This window comes from Elephantulus edwardii, unplaced genomic scaffold (assembly GCF_000299155.1).
Source record: "Elephantulus edwardii isolate Elephantulus edwardi_28Jun2011 unplaced genomic scaffold, EleEdw1.0 scaffold00002, whole genome shotgun sequence".
Taxonomy (NCBI): Eukaryota; Metazoa; Chordata; class Mammalia; order Macroscelidea; family Macroscelididae; genus Elephantulus; species Elephantulus edwardii.
In genome coordinates this window covers 32,372,025-32,388,628 of record NW_006399752.1, presented here as the reverse complement: position 1 = coordinate 32,388,628, position 16,604 = coordinate 32,372,025, and the positions used below count along the sequence as shown (strand labels likewise).

Below are 16,604 nucleotides of genomic sequence, written 5' to 3'. Positions count from 1 at the left end.
GGAGGGGGGATCTGGACTTTGGGGAGGTCGCTGGTGTCCACGGGGCCTTGCGGCTCGGCCTCACCCAGTGTGGCTGCGAGGGGAGGTTTCCGGTCTGTGGAGGAGAAAAGACCGGAGAGGTCAGTCTGCTGTTCTCAGGGCTGCTCCAGGCAAGCGCTGCCCACTGACCAGGGCCTGGCTGGGGATCCTGCCTGGCAGCGCACGGCCTCCCCTGACCACCTCTGGACATAGTGAGCAGCTGTCACTCGGGGGCAGGTGTCCTTGGACCTCAGTGCTGGCCACTAGCCAGTTGAGCAGGGCCTGGCTGAGCCCTATTCCTTACTCACAACTGAGGGCACCCCGTCCATCACCTGGCCTCCCCACCCACAGCCTGAGGCTGTAGGACATGGAAGCTCCAGTGCCAGTCTGAGCTGGCCAGGTGAATGAAGACGGGGTGGGTGGTGCATCACTTTTCAGGAGTGGACAAGACGTGGCCCGCCCAGGTCACGAGGTGGTGGGGAGTCAGCCCTAACCAGCTGTGGGCTCCACACTGTTCTGCACAGGGCTCAGTCCACGGCCTTCCACAGACCTGCTCTGCTCAAGCCGCTAGTCAGGGCCTATGGTCCACCTAGAAGCTGACCACAGGGGCACAGCATGGAGCTCCAGGAATGTGGACGGGGCACCAGCGTCACCTCCGTCCCCCTCCTAGCAGTGGGCTCCCAGCAGTCGGCAGTGCACTTGTGTTCCCGCTGGGACAGGCTGACGTGCTCTCACAATGCAGACCCCCAGCCCACCTCCTCTTCCCTGACACATGGACACCTCTGCCATTCTTTCTCATTCGTCCTTAGGAAACATACACCTGGATGCACTGACGAGTCCTGCAGTCCTCCCCTCACCCCCACCCACGCGATGTCCAAGGCCCAGACCCGAGCTGGTCTGTCCTCACTTCCTCCTGCATCGCTCATTCCCAGACAGCTTTCGTACCCCAGGCCCCACGCCAGCACCGGGCTTCATGGTGCTCCGTGACCAGCAATAGTCCAGTGAGGTTCAAGGGGGAGAACAATGATCTGGTCCCACCAAGCTCCTAAACCACCATGACTCAACAGAATAGCCCACGGGCACCTGCTATGGCAAGTGAGGGCTGGCCAGGGGCACTGTCCATGCAGTCCAGAAATCTTTAGAATTGCTACATTTTATTTTTATTGTCCCCACCCCCTGGTGAGGTGGGAAAGCTTTCGGCTTGGCTGAGCACCCTTCCAAGTGTCCTCCCCTGACCTACACGCTGTCCAGCCACCCCTGGGCCGAGAGGACAGCCTGACAGGAAGACCCGATCAGAGACATGCTCAGGGACAAGAAGGACTTGCTTTCCTGCAGTGGACTTAAGAGCCACCACGCCTGCACAGCCCACGGTTCCAAGGGGAGGTGGACACAGGGCACCCAGGATACACATGAAGCATCTGGTACATTAAGGTGTCCTCCAAAGACCCTCAGGCGTCAGCCGCCCTGGGACCCTGTCAGCTGTCCCAGGACCCCGGACACAGAGCCAGGTGGCCCTGGGCCAACTCAACACAAGCTTACCTGGAGGGGGATGGGCCGGAGGCAGTGGTGGGTGGGTGGTCTCGAGTTTGGGGATTTTGGGTGGTGGTGGTTCTGCAAGGAGAAAGAGTCTTATTGAGACACGTCTTGTACAGCCCCATGCAGATAAACAAGGTGAGAAGCAAAACACAACCGACTGTTGACTTTCAAAAAACTCAACGTTGAGGACAAGGCTCTAGGGAAACGGCAGCTGGGTCCCCACAGGACCTGGTCCGAGCCAGCCCGTCCGCCAGCTCTCCTCGGATGTGAGCAGAGTGGAGCAACAGCTCAGCCAGTGCTACGCGGGCACAGCGGGCTCTGCTGGCTTAGTGGGGAGGAACTGTGCTGCCAACCCAGAGGTTTGTGGTTCAAATCCACCAGCTGCTCCGTGGGAGAAAGACGGACACTCTCTGGTGGGATTTACTGCCTCTGGAGACCTGCTAGGCGGTCAGCCAGGTGTGTGTTTCAACTCAGTGGTACTCAACAAAGTGACACAGTCCAGGGACAGGCCCCACAAGCCATGGTAATGCCACCAAGCCTGGGTCTTCAGAGGGAGGGCCACCTGACCACCTGTGCCCACCACCTCTCCACCTCTCCTGTGTCATCAAAGTGGCGTCCCACACACAGGCTGACTGTGATGGGCTACGACCCCAAACTCAGCATCGCCAGGGCAGCTCAGCGCCATTTACACCAACGTGTTGCTGGACAAGCCAGACACCCACGCAGGTTGAAGAGGGAAGACATGACATGGCAGGGCACAGAGGACTCGCCGACCGGTTCCAGGTCCACACAGAGGAAACGAAACCGAGAACCAGTGGACCTAGGGTTCTGACCCCCGAGTAAGTAAAACTGCAAATGTGGGAACAGGAACTTACCTGCTGCTTTGCTCTCTTCTTTGGGAGACACTACCTGTTTTAAGAGAGGAATAAACGTTAAACCAGATCCTAGCACCGAGGACAGTCACCCAGATGCCACCAAGGTCACAGACAGGAAGTGTTTGTGCTTGAACTTGACCAGGCAAACCCTGGGACCCACAGGATGCTTCTGTGTCTCGCTTGTTTGCTGGCCGGGGTGCAGGCCTGGGGGACAGCTGCTGCCCTTGCCCTGACTGGCGGGGTCTCAGAGGCTCCTCTGCACACACTCCCCCGATGTGCAGTGTGACCATTGGTCAGGTCTCCTCCAGCGGTTGAGGTCTGCGGGGGCCCCTACCCTCGCCCCCGTTAACCAGGCCCAGCCCGCTCACCACGGCCCGTTTGAGCTGTCTGGGTGGACTGGGCTGCGGAGATGGCTTCTTCGGCGGCTGGGCAGCCTGCTGCTGCTGTTGCTGGGCGGGTGGCTGGCCATCCTTCTGCTGGGGCGGGGGCGGGTCGGGACCCTGGGGGGGCGGTGGCTGTGGCACTTGTGGCACTTGAGGTGAGGGCTGGAGAGACGGGGGCTGCTGCAGCTGGTGGGGGGTGTGGTGAGGCATCTGCTGCTTTCCTTGCGAGTACAGGTCCAGGATCTGGTGGCAGATGTCTGAAGGACAAGTGGCAAGAGGATTACGCGGGCTGGCATTTCAAGAGAGGTACCTATGCCGGATGTCCAGCAGCTGTGGCCGCCAATCCCCACGGTGCACGGCACCCACGTGGGGTCTGGACTCACCAGCACAGCATGCAGGGGCAAAGTGGGGACTGTTAGGAAATGTGGGTCAGTATGGCTGGCTCTGTGGGGGTCCCACTGTCGGGGTTCAGGCTCTTCGGCAGGAACACCCCCCCACTCCCTTAGCCCGGTGTGCCTAGTACCTTCCAGAACGTCAACAGGGACGTCCTGAACGAACTGCTCCCACCACCTCCTGTACATGGGCTTGGCAGTCCACTCCTGAATCTCAAACTTGCACAGGCGTCCTGCCAGGTACATGACCGCGACCGCGATGATCTCAGGCTCCCACTGCAGCGACAAGGTGGTGCACAGACTGCCCCACGGGAAGGGGAGAAGACAGCACCATGCGGTTAGACGCCGGCGTCAGGAGCGGTGCCCGGCACGCACTCGCTCCCCAAACGACAGTTTTATGTTGTCTTATCCAAACGTGATCGAGCATATCACATTAAAATGAAGAAACAAAGTTTTTGTTAAGACCAAGAGTCCACTGGCATCAGGGAAAGCCTGACCCACAGGGCCCTGATGTCTAATTTCTGAAGCTATAAATCTTTACAGGAGAAGAATGCCCATCTTTCTCCCCAGAGTGGCTGATGGATTTAAGGTGCCCACCTGTGGTTAGCCGCCTGTTATGTTTGGTTTTCTAAAGGTACCAAAATAAGTTATCAATTTGTGCCTCAACGAATCCAGAATACTAGCACCTTTACAAACTGCTGTCATGAAATACAAATGGAAACAGCTATTTTTTAAACTGTTACAACCTAAAACTCAACTCTTCCTTGAAATGGTACCTCCCGGGAGATCACACACCATGTAAGCAGGCTGGAGGTGTGCTCGGATGGCAGGAGCGGGGGCCTGCAGTGTGCCGCCTGAGTTCTGGCCCCGACTGTGGGCCTCCGGGTCCCTGGACTCTCAGGACAGACGTGCTCTCTCACCAGTATGGGGGAGTCACATCTCCAGCCTCCCTCCCACATGAGGGTGGTCTGCTGGAGCAGAAAGCAGCCCTGGGCCTGGTCATCAGGCCCCAAGAGAAGGTCTAGAAGGGACTATTTTAAAGACAGTATAATTAAGTCAGCATTTCAATAAGCCTACCTGTCGTTTACAAATGTCCATGCCATTTGAACCAACTTCTGAATTTTATTTTTATCACCTAAAATGTGGAAGGGAAAAGGTAAATTAATAGTAATACAGAGAAAAAGAAAAGAAACATCTCCTATGTGTACCAAGTACTTGCTCCATGTCTCCTGGGTGCTGAGGGCCCCTCACTGCACTTGCCCTGACCAGGGTCGGACCTGCTGCTGTCCATTCCCCACGTGACCCAAGCTAAGCCACCACTTACAGGAAATCAGGCTCCAGGCAGACTTTATTAGGCTATTTAAAAAATCCTGACTCATGTGCCTGCCTCCTGTCACTTGGCAACCAGCTGACAGGAGTGTCTGTGCATATAGGGCAGCAGTGTAAGGTAGCGAGGCCGTGTCCAGCAAGCTGCCCTGTGGGGACGCCATCCAGACGCCACACCTGTCAGCGGGCTGTCAGGACCCCAGCTCCCAGCGTGACCCTTCTCTCCATACTCTTTCTCCTTACCTTTGAGCTGCTTTGCATATCTGAGGAGAAACTGGTACGGATGCTCCACCTGCAGATCAAACTTGATGGTCTGCAGCAGAATCCTCTCCAGGACCATCACTTCTTCCTTCAAACAGAGGAACCGACGCTTTACTGGAAATGCTGCCTGATCAAAAGCAAAACACCTCCCTACATTCGCCCTCATGTGTGTCCCCCCCAGGCCTTTCACTGATCTATCTATTAGATCAAAGGGAATTCATACGTGGGAGGGTCGTTCCATGAATCTACTTAAAAAAACCCTATTTCTTCCCTTTGCTTGTTTTTTTCCTTACCTGAATTTTAGTATTACTTTACTTGGGACCATTCAGAAAAAGGAAAAGCTGCCAGGGCTCTGAGGACTCACTGAATTTACAGAAAAGATGCCTTTTGGGCTTCAGTATTTTCCAAGTTTTTAACGTCTGTGGTCACGTGGTTTCTGACCTCTCTGCTGCTGGAAGTGGCCTCCCCTCTGGCTGCCTGTGATGTCCCTGCGTGCCCCTAGCACTCAGGCACCTTCGGGCACATGTGGAGCTTGGATGAGGATGTCAGTTCCATGGCTGCAGAGAAGGAAAGGCTTTGCGAAGAATTTCAAGTCCATCACTAATGGCTGAAGGAGCCCCCGAGCTCCGGTCTGGGCAGAGTCCACGGAGCTGCCTGGCCTCCAGGGAGCAGAGTGTTGCCACCCAGAACGCTGAACAGTTCTGGCGAGTATTATCCTTTTGACATTGTGAGGCTCAGGCTTCTCCATCCTGGTTTCCCAAGCGTTTTGGTATCAAAGTGTTTTAAACTCTTCAAAACATCAACAATCTGAAAAATTCAGCTAACTTTATTATTTCGGTGTTTTGACATGTTTTTGCCACTACCAGTTTCCCAGAAGCTTCAATCAGTTCTTCTAAATTTAGAAATCTCTTCCAACCAAATGTGCCTACTGGCTTCCAGGAAGCCAGCTTGATGGATGCTCCGAGGGCCCGGGGCTGCGTGTAAAGGGCACCCCTCAGGGGAGCCAGCCTGTCAGATGCTCCGAGGGCTGGATCTGCGTGTAAAGCCCATCCTTAAGGGAAGTCAATCTGTGTCGGATCTTAATCGAGGAAGACCCCTCGCGGAGGTCAGCCTGTGCTGGACGCTGTGAAGGGACCTGCTGTGTGGGAAGGGCACGTCTCACGGAGGTCAGCCTGTGCTGGACGCTGTGAGGGGGCCCACTGTGTGGGAAGGGCATGCTTCATGGAGGTCAGCCTGTGCTGGACGCTGTGAGGGGACCTGCTGTGTGGGAAGGGCACGTCTCATGGAGGTCAGCCTGTGGAACCAGTTGCGGTGTGCCTGCTGCAGTCTTTCCCAGCACCTTGAAATGATCCTGTAGCGAATGATTACAGGTCACACTCAAGAAGCTTACTCACAGCACTATCTGTCCCCTGCGAGTCACAGGAGCAAAGACCACACTTGTTCTGCCAACTGTTTTACAGTGAGTGCCACACAGGGCTGAACCAAGTGCTGTTAGACACACAGCAGACTGACATTCTGAAAGAAAACAGAGCAACCAGCTAAGGCAAATCTGTGCTGGCTGCACAGTCAGCATGGCGCCCGGGGTGGCTGCCTGTCTCCCTGCCAAGGAGCACACTCACCATGACAGCACCGGGGCTCTAATCCCCGCTCCCTATTTAAGTCTCTGTTGTGCCTAATGAAGAGGGTGGGGACTGGGCCCTGCCCAAAGGGCCCTATCGGGATGGCCACGCCACTGTGCCTGGACCCGATGATGACACAGGAGGGTCACAGGAGAGAGGCCTCTCCCACAGCTCCTGGTGCTCACTGACCACCTTCTTTCTCCAAGTGAACTGTCCACACCGCACACACGGCCCTCTGCTCTGTGACGTGACCTGCCCATGGGCACTGACGGTATTTCTAGAGTTGCAGGGTTTTAACTGCTATTAATATGCATTCCTGGGGGGGGGGAGAAGAACGAACTGGGGAGGAGGGTAGCGAAAACAGTGCAACAATGAATGAATGAGAACCCCAAATCTCTGTAAATGTTCATTAAAATGAATAAAATTTAATAATAATTAAAAAAAACAGTGCATTCCTAATGGCTCAGCACTTTATGAACAGGTAAGTGGAACACTGGGTTTGTACTGCAGGTCAGGAGGGAATTAGGCTGACCCCGGGAAGCCCTCACTGCTCACACCTGGTGCCTAACAGAGCCTTCCTGGCAGAGACGGAGCTCTGATGGCACAGTCCGTACGTATGGGCTGTTCACCCATAAGTGAACTTCTTTGACGGTTCCCATCTACCAGCTGCTCCATAAGAGAAGGATGGCAGTCTCCTCCCATGTGGTTCGTCTGTTGTGTCCTGTTGAGTTGGAACCGACTGACAGCTGACCCTCCGGCAGGTTTTCAGAGGCAGTTAATTGCCTGGGAGGAGAAGGCCCATCTTCCTGCTGCATGGCAGCTGGTGGCTTTGAACTGCGTGTCTTCGGGATTACAGTGTAGTTTCTTACCACTTGGCCACCAGAGCTCCCTCGCACGTCGATGACCACCTCTGAAACCCGCTGAAGGGTCAGCTCTGAGTATGCTCTGACCTGACAGTGGTGTAAGTGGCAGAGAGGACGACTACAGGCGGCAGTACAGGCCAGTTAAGAAAAGCACAGGCTGAGACAGAGGGCGCTGGCTGCACGGCAGTCAGGGCGGCTGCGCTGTGGGTTCTGGGTCCTCGACCACAACACTCTCCTAACCTGCCGACTGTCTGCCACCTGCAGGGAGCGGTTCTGTGGTGACCAATAATCCACCCAGTTTTGCCCGTGAGGGGGGTGGTGCTATATGGTAGCCAGGAGCCCTGGTTGCACCATGGTTAAGCACCTGGCTGCAGGCCGAAGGTGGGTGGTCTGAACCCATCAGACACTCTGTGGGAGAAACAGCTAGGATGCTGCTCCCTAGAGAGGACCACTCAGGAGACGCCCCTGGGTGGGGTTTCTGAGAGCTGGAGTCATCTCGACAGCACCAACACAACGAGGGCATCCATGGGCCTGCAGTGTGGTAGCCGTGGTGCACACTGAAGGCCCCTGGGGCCGACACCGGAGGAGAGAAGGGACGGATGGATGGATGACCTACATCCTGAAATGCACCTTCCTGTTCCACCCTCTCAGAACACGGCTCGGCACACTGCCTTGCCCTGCACGGTGGAGACCATGCTGTCTTCCCTCTGCTCTTACAGAAGATCAGACTTTCTACAAGAGGCACCGGGACCGGCAGACACAGGGGCCTCCGTCACCACTACCAGGTGGTGTCACGGTGAGAAAGAGGAGATAGTTACCTTTGGGTCGTCTCCAAACTGGCCAAACTGCACATCATTTAACAGACTGCGGGCGGTTTTGATGATATCTTTACATTTTTTTGGTGTTTCTTCTACTTTCCCAGCGAGAAAGAGACAACAGGCTCCTGTCACCTGAAACAGGGAGAAAAGGTCCTAAGGTCAAGTTCTCCAAGGCTACCAGACTCAGGGCCAGGGCTGGTGGCCATCACACAAGCCTGGCCTCTCAGGGCACACCGTGCTTCCTCAGTCATGCTGGAGGAATGCCAGGATGTGTGCCAGGAACACAAAAACCATTTGGACATGGCCTCCAGACCCAAGGTCCTCAAGCTAGTGAGGAACACATGGACACACAACACGGTGACCTCTCAGCACACGGACACAGAATGTGCCTTCCACGCGTAATCCTGCAGTCAAGTCACTGCTTACCTACTGATGTTACAGTTCTCACCTGACTACCCTTCTGCCCTGGTCCCTCCTTCCCTACCTGGGGGACAGGCATCCAAGTGTGTCAGCCTTCTGACACACGCCATGCTTCCAAGGCCGCAGCCTGGTCAGCACACCTCATCTTTCATCTAGTCAAGGCTGCAGGCCTGGCTAGAACAATCTCAGTTCTCTTCTAACCAAGGCTGCAGACAGGCCAGCATGTCTTGGTTGGTGTCCCCTCCCGGGTCCTAACCCCGAATGCTTCTCTCCTCACTGCATTTTTCCTAGAACCAAAATTCAACCACTGTTTTGTACACATTCCACAGCCTACTGCAGACTGGCTCAATCTTCCCCAGAGCTAAGACAGACCCAGCCAAGGGGAAGAAAGCTGCTGCCTTCAAGTGCATGTTCTACGAGGAGCTAGAGTGAATCTGACATACTCAATCTCTAACCAACCTGCTGTCATCACTTTACTAGATTTATCAATCATAAGCTCACATTTATATTGGCAAAAAAAACAAGTAAACTTTTAAACCAAAGTACAACAAGGATTATGGCTCTACTAGCCTACATTTAATAAAAACCCCCAAAATCTGATGTGTCTTTCTGGGGAATAGCCTCTCCTAGCAACATGACTCAAGTATCTAAGACGAAGCTTTATCACCTTCACCTCCAAGAAGCATATTCTTCCAAGATAGCCTGGTTTGCTCTTTTGATTGGGAGTCCACGGGATATTCAGTACTCTTCTCCAACACCACCGTTCAAAACTATCAATTCTTCTTTTGTTGTCTTTATTCACTGTCCAGTGTTTGGATGCACAGCAAGCAATCAGAAAGAACACATCAGGGGCACCTTAGTCCCCAAGCTGACATTACTGCTCCTCAATAATTTGGAGAGGTCTCTACTGTAGACTTTCCCGGTGTACTATGTCTTCTGGTACCAAGGGTGTTGACTGTGAATCAAAGTAGGATGAAATTGTTCATGACTTCGTAATTTGCTCAGCATATAGACTGAATAAGTATGGAGAGAGAATATAACCCTTCTTAATTCTAAACCATGTCGCGTTCCCCTGCTCTGTTCACACAACAGCCTCTTGGTCTAGGTTCACAATCCACATGGTCAGTTAAGTACAAACATTCTTCTGGTATTCTGTGCTTTTAGTCAGGACCCGTCTGACATCACCAGTGACATCCCTGGGGCTACAACCTCTCTGGAGCCTCGCCTGACCTTCTGGCAGTTCCCTATCTATGCACTGTTCTGTTTCTGAATGATCCTCAGTAGTATTTTGCTTGCATGTGGTATTCATGATATTGTTTGATAATTTCCACATTTTGTTGGATCACCTTTCTTGGGAATGAGAATAAACATGAACCTCTGCTAGTCAGTTGACCATAGTTGTCCTCCAAATTTCCTGGAATAGACTGGTGGTGAGTGCATACAAGGCTGCATCTGTTGGTTGAAACATGTTGGTTGGTTTCCTGGGGCTTTATTTTTTGCAAATGTCTTCAATTTCCTCCTTTATTATCACTGGCTCCTGCTATATGGTACTTTCTGAAATTTTTCAGTGTCAGTCAGTTCTTTTTGGGACAGTGATTCTGTGTATTCCCTCCATCTTCTTTTGATGTTTTCTAGATCAAACATACAGACCTAATAAATAGAATTATGATAATAAAACAGAAATACTTACATATCTTGGGAATTGCTTGAAGGAATGAAACATGTAGAAGCGATGAAAATAAATTATTCCAGTTGCCAGGGTATCATAGTGTCTGTTGATTCGGTTAAGGAATTCAGTCGGGAATTTTCACAGGTTATAGCGTCAGTTAAATGTTGAAAACCAATGAAAACAAATACTACCACCAAGTGCAAGGCAAAGTGAACACACAGGCTGGCTGAGCGGCTGTCAGGACCAGGCTCGGCACGCATGACCAGCCCGCGGGGGCCTGTATGGGTGCCGACTTCCCTCACAGGTGGTCATGGGCCCCACAGTGAAGTCTACCAAGTCAAATGACAAGGAACAGACAAACCCCCGAAGAGCCAAGCAAACCAGAAACAATATTTTCGACAGGCACTTTTCTCCTGTGCAATTTACTGCCTCTGAAAACCTGCTAGAAGATCAGCTGGGATTCAGCTCTGACTCAGGGGTACGCAATAATAGCCGTTTTGGGGAACTCTGGTGAGCAATCTGCTGTGCAATTTGTTGTTGCTGTGTACCGTGGAACTGGAACCAAGACACAGCTCACCCCCTGGCGAGTTCTCAGAGGCAGTTAATTGCATGGGAGGAGACTGCCCATCCTTTTCCTGTGGAGCAGCTGGTGGTCTCGAACCATGTTCCTTGGGGATTGCGGCACAGCTTCTTGCCACTAGGCCATAGGAGCTCCTGTGCAATTCACTATCACTGAAAACCTGCTGGAGGCTCAGCTATGGGTCGATTCTGACTCTATGGAACTCAGTGACACTAGTTATTTTAGTGAAGAAATTACTGTGCATTTTGCCCACACTATCTAATAGGAAGGGTTGGCTGGGGGCAGTGCCTGTGCCAAGCATGGACGCCACGGAGGATCAGGATACAGCCCCAAACGCGTGCCCACGTCAAAGATGAAGCGTGCCCCCTCCCGGCGGTAGCGGGCCTCAGTGGCAGGGTCGAGTCCTTCGAGCTGTGAGGGTGTGTGTGCCAAGTCCTTCTTATCCCAGTACCAGCATGGTTTCGTGTGGTCCAGGTTTGCGGAAGTTACTGAGGGGCTTGAATTTTCCTTATTCTCCTTCATTTATTGAGGTAGATTTGTTCTTTCCAAAGTGTTATCTGAAAATGGTAGAATCCTGAGAAAGACAAATGCAAAATTAGAACAGGATTCCTGACATGACAAGCAGTCTACAGCTGTGAGCTGACTTGGGATCAAAACTTCACACAGACACGAAACTCGTGGTTGAGTCAAGGCCGGCTGGTGCTCAAAGCTCACCTCGCTGAGCCACACCATCATCTGTCCCAAATCTCACTGTGTATTCAAAGAAGAGCATTTCTCCTTCCCTCCTTGAAATGCGTTAAACCTAAACAAGAATTTGGAAGAATCAGCTATTCCTACTTTCCTCTCTGCCTTCCTTCACTCCGCACGCAGACCCCTATGTCGGCGTAGATACGCTCTTCAGTAAAACCCAAGTGCCCATCTGCCAGCCCAAATTCAGACTCACTGTGGTTGAGTTGTTCCTGCCTCAGACCTGCAGGACGGAACAGAAACCTTCCTGGGGTGCCGGAGCTGCCATCTTTATGGAAGCAGATCCCCCATCTTTTTCCCACAGACCATCTGTGGGCTTCAAGCTTTCGGTTGGCAGACGAGGCCTTAACAACCACTGTGCAGCTGCTGTTACGGGTTGTCCAGCTAGAAGTGACTCACAGCTGAACCTCCACTGGGTTTTCAGCGGCTGTAAATCGCACAAAAGGAGACTGCCCACATATTCTCCTGTGGAGCTGCTGATGGATTATTCCAATCACATGCTTTCAGGTGGGCAGGGCAACTCCTTACCCACCAGAACTCCTTTGTCCTATACAAATCCTGTATCTTGCCAGTGCACTACTCTCACCCGGAGAGGCCAGGGAGAAGCAGATGACCCCATACACCGCTGCACCTAAAAGCAGGAACACTCTTATAATAAAGATGATAGTGAGTTCCTCGCCACCACTGCCTTCTAAGGGAACCAGGGCTTCCTGCAAACACTCCCGATTCCAGTCTGGGGCAGGTGCGTACCTGGGATGTACACAGACTACCCCCACATGCTCATCAAAAGGACATAGGACCAGCGTGATGGCACCCCACTGGGAAAATTCAATGCAACTCAAATAGTAAAGAGAAAAAGCACGTGATTGGTCACAAACAGTGGGTCTAGCACCCATGAGATCATGGTAAGCACAAAGAAAAAGCAATCCGCTTTGCTGGTGATACAAAAGGTCGAAGTAAAATTTATATCATCTTTCAGAAATGTGCTTTCGATAGATTATTTTACCATAATATCACACTTTGAACATTTAAACTATCAGCTATGGAAAGCATTTGGCTTCTAATCCAAAAGTCTCCAGTTTGGACCCACCAGCTGCTCTGTGGGAGACAGTCTGCTTCTGTAAAGACTGCAGCCTTGAAAACAGACAGCTCTAGTTCTCGTCTGTTCTACAGAGTCACTGTGAGCTGCACACTGTGAGGGGACAATGCTGCGTTCGGGTTTTAGGTATTAGTTCACTCTCATTTAGTACAGAAATTCCTTCTTAATAGCACCATCTGGATGCTCATGACCCTTGGCCACTTTCACTGTCCTGCCACCAAGCCAATTCTGTCCACAGCATGGAAGGACACCACCCATGTCTCCCCAACAGAGCCACTGGTCCATTCTACTCAGAGCTGCTGCTGCGTTAGCACTGAAACCCCGACAGCAGTACAGCTCACACAGTTTTTCAAGATTCCTCTTAAACATTAGCAATCAAACTGGAAACCAATACTCTTGATGCGATCTTCACAGTGCAGGAGAGGCGAGAGATTACTAATATCCCTTAGCACATCCACTGTGTGTCTGGTGAGCTGCAGGATCCCTCCAAGCTGTGTGTTTGTATGCTCACAATTTATCACTGAGAGAATAAAGCCAAAGACACAAAAGCAACTGGCCTAATCCTGAACTAGTCCCTGAGAGGCACACTCTACCCATCTGGACATTGTCTACTGCTGTAAGCAGGCCATTATGTCCGGGAACTTTTGTCAAGTCAGGTCTTCATCTCAAACACAGACATGATTTTACAAATGTAAGCATCTGATCAGGATGTGGATCCCCAGTGTCTAGCATGCTAGCTAACGATGACTACACTGAGTAGACTCACTGATGCGAAACGCGTGCCTCTGGTAACTCCTGGTTAGCAACATGCTTACCGAACATGGCACCGGAGCGCCTTTCCTCTTAGACCCTTAAAGCTGGTAATAAACCTCTCCATCCCCTAAGGAACCCCACCGTTAGGATAAGGGCAAAGCCCTGGGGCACTCCCTATGGACCACCCTCCTGGACACCGTCAATAGTTTTTGTTGGTGGTGCTGTGAGCTGGAACCAACCCATTGCTGACCCTCCGGTGGCTTTTCAGAGGCAGTTAACCCGACTGGAGGAGGTGGCCCAGCCTTCTTCCAAAGAGCAGCAGCTGGTGGATTTGAACTGCGTGCCTTTGGGATTGCGGCGTGGCTTCTTGCCACTAGAGCTTCCTCGTCCTTGTTAGATGTCTTCAAGTCAGCTGAAACCCTCCCTAATTCTGTGCCACCCTTACATCTCTGCTGTGCTTAATTAAACCCATCACTGCGGCCACTGTGTGAATTCATTTTGTTGAGGGTCTGGGTAATCCGAATGGCTGTAAATCCATTCAACTAAATCTTACCTAATGCACACTTCCTCTTCTGCCTAGGAAGAGAGATTATGCCCAGGGATCTAAGGACACGTCAACCTGCTCAGCCATTTCCCATCTATCTCCCTGTCAGGAAACTCATCATAAAGGGAAGTCAGATCTGTGCTGTTTTCTTTTCTTCTTTCTCTCCTTTCCCAAGTACGCACTGGCTCCATCTCTGCTCTCCCAGTAAGAGTCTAAAATAGATTATTGATAAATTCTAGCATTCATACCAATCTGATTGCTTGTGGTGAGAAGAGCGACATTTTCAAGTCTCCCGTCTTTTATCTTTATACTTTAAGGGTTCCTCAAAAGCTATCAATGATAATTTTGCCATCTTATCTGCAAGCATTTTGTTTGGTACATATTCCATGTGAATTAACTCAGATTTTTTTTTTTTATTAATAATCTTTAAACTCTGTCCTAGCTGGCTTTTTAGAGAAAACATTTTCCTTTCTCCTACAAACTTGGTAATTTCATTGTTCTCAAACACAATGTCTTGAAATGAACTAAGTTATGACACAGACCAGAATACTGAACTCTTAAAAATACGATAATTTTGTCATTAGAAATGACACTTAAATGTAAGAAGTTCACTTGTTGTTGTTGACTGCTATGGAGTCGAAGTTGACTCACAGCGACTCTATGAACTCCACAGCTATTGTTACTCCAAGTTCATATAGTTTCCAGAGGCATGTGGTGTAGGAGGGCTTGCAGTACTAATTAAAATTTTCTTTGTGGTAGTAATACTATTTTTAAAATGAAGTGATGATCTATGTAGAAATCAATGAACATGTGTGAATTATTCATTAAATTATAATAAAAACTAGATTAAAGAAAACCTAGCATGAAATTGCCAGTGGCCATCACTTTGAAGAAAACAATCCTGGCTAACATTCATTTACAGTCACGGTAATTTCACAGCCAAGCATCCCAAGTCCACTGGAGTTATTAAGTGAAATGCTGACCAATGTCACCACTGCTGCCACCAACTCTCCATCCATTCATCGAGCGGCAATAAACCCACTGTTGTGCAGTCGGTTCCAACTCCTGGCGACCCTACAGGACAGAGGCTTGTAGGGTTTCCAAGGCTGTAATCTATGGGGCGTCGGAATTAGTGAGCTTGGCTCAGGATGGGGAAGGGTTCAGAGCTGCTGCACATAGGGTAGCTATGCATCGCAGGCGACTCAACCAGTAACATTCTACGACAGATCTGGAAGCATCCACTTCCTAAAGTACTTGCCTCTGGACACTCTATGAACTTTGATAAATGCCCATAGTTGTAGAGTGGCTTTAGGCCTTTTGTTCAGAGGGTCGCTATCAACAACTCTAAGGACGCAGACCCCGCAACTCTAAGGACGCAGACCCCGCGCAGCAGTGGGTTCGGCACTGCTGACCATGTGGTCCTCAGGACAACGTGTCAACCAGAGCGCCAGCAGAGCCCAGTGTATTCTAGAAACCAGGTATACCGTTCTGGGGGTGGGGGACACACCTTTCTAGGAACAGACTCCTCTCCCCGCAGAGTCGTCCTACTAGGACCGCTGATCACCCAGGCCCTTCCGTTGGCGTGAGGACGGCGGCCGATCGCCTCTAAGGAGCGACGTGGACAGCACACCACCGGTCCCCAGCCTGCGTGACAGGCACGGAAGGCCACCCTCAAGGAACCGATCTAATGGTTTAAACAGAGCCTGGACAACCTCTGGACCTCGTCTCCAACTTCCCAAAGAAGCGCAACTCGGCTAAACTGGACAGTGGACTGTATCGATCAACCTCGGGACAGCGGACGCACATCCACCCTCCAGTGCTGGCCCCAGCACGTCAGTGGGCCCTTCAGCTTGCAAGCCAGGGAGCCCAGGCCCCGGAGCCGATCCCGGAGCCGACCTCGGAGCGGATCCCCGGAGCCGACCCCGGAGCGGATCCCGGAGCCGACCCCGGAGCAGGCCCCTGAGCCGCAGGCCTAACCAAGACCCACACGCCTCCGAACTGAAAGCACCGAGAGCCGCCGGCGCCCGCGCTGCTAGAGCCCGCCGGACCCTTTTGGTCGCCCACTAGGAAGGAAGTCGGGGATGCCCGCTGCCCCTCGCGGTGAAAGCCGTGAGCTGGCCCAGCGTCCAGCTGCGGCCCCCTGCCCCGTTCCTGCGCGCAGACCCTCGCTCGAAGCCCGCCCCGCACCCCCGTCGCCCGCTAACTTCCATCGGCACCGCGGGGCAGCGGAAGGAGGCAGGACCCAGGAGGAGACACTCTGCCCGGGGACAGCAACGATCGCCCGTACCCGACTCTGACCTCCAGATCCGCGGGAGGGGGCGGCGCAGCCGGCGGTCGGTGGTTCACTCACCCCTCGCTTCAGGCAAGCTCCTTAGCGACGTCTCTCCTTGCCGACAGCCGCCATCTTGGACACGGAATGTCGGCCGCCTTACGTCATCACGCTGCGTCAGCGACGGGAAACAAGCGACTGGCGTGTTGGCCAATCAGGAGAAAGCACAGCTCTGGATAAAACGAGGAAGAGCGCTGCTGTGACTGAGACCGGGGGGAAGGAGCAGTGAAAAGGGCCGGCCCCTGGCCCCGCCCCCTGGAGGAGGGGATTAGGGAGCAACCGAACCTGCTAACGGAACTCGGCTCGGGGAGGCGGGGCCTAGAGCATGCACTGTCCAATCAGAGTTTGGGCGTGGATGCGGCCCAGCCAATG

The 16,604-nt window shown here is 52.4% G+C and overlaps 1 protein-coding gene across 1 annotated transcript in view; it reads right to left on the bottom strand.

Annotated features, from left to right (window-relative positions):
* Positions 1-16,310, bottom strand: part of CCNK (cyclin K) — a 19,813-nt gene extending 3,503 nt beyond the window's left edge. The window contains exons 1-11 of the mRNA XM_006879168.1: positions 16,254-16,310; positions 11,086-11,334; positions 10,202-10,283; positions 8,092-8,223; positions 4,774-4,879; positions 4,282-4,339; positions 3,336-3,505; positions 2,798-3,069; positions 2,430-2,463; positions 1,558-1,629; positions 3-94 (exon numbers count right to left, since the gene is read on the bottom strand). Coding sequence (XP_006879230.1) covers positions 3-94; positions 1,558-1,629; positions 2,430-2,463; positions 2,798-3,069; positions 3,336-3,505; positions 4,282-4,339; positions 4,774-4,879; positions 8,092-8,223; positions 10,202-10,283; positions 11,086-11,282 — 1,215 coding nt within the window. The 5' untranslated portion in view covers positions 11,283-11,334; positions 16,254-16,310. The remainder of the gene's footprint in view (positions 1-2; positions 95-1,557; positions 1,630-2,429; positions 2,464-2,797; positions 3,070-3,335; positions 3,506-4,281; positions 4,340-4,773; positions 4,880-8,091; positions 8,224-10,201; positions 10,284-11,085; positions 11,335-16,253) is intronic.
* Between the last annotated feature and the right edge of the window lie 294 nt (positions 16,311-16,604).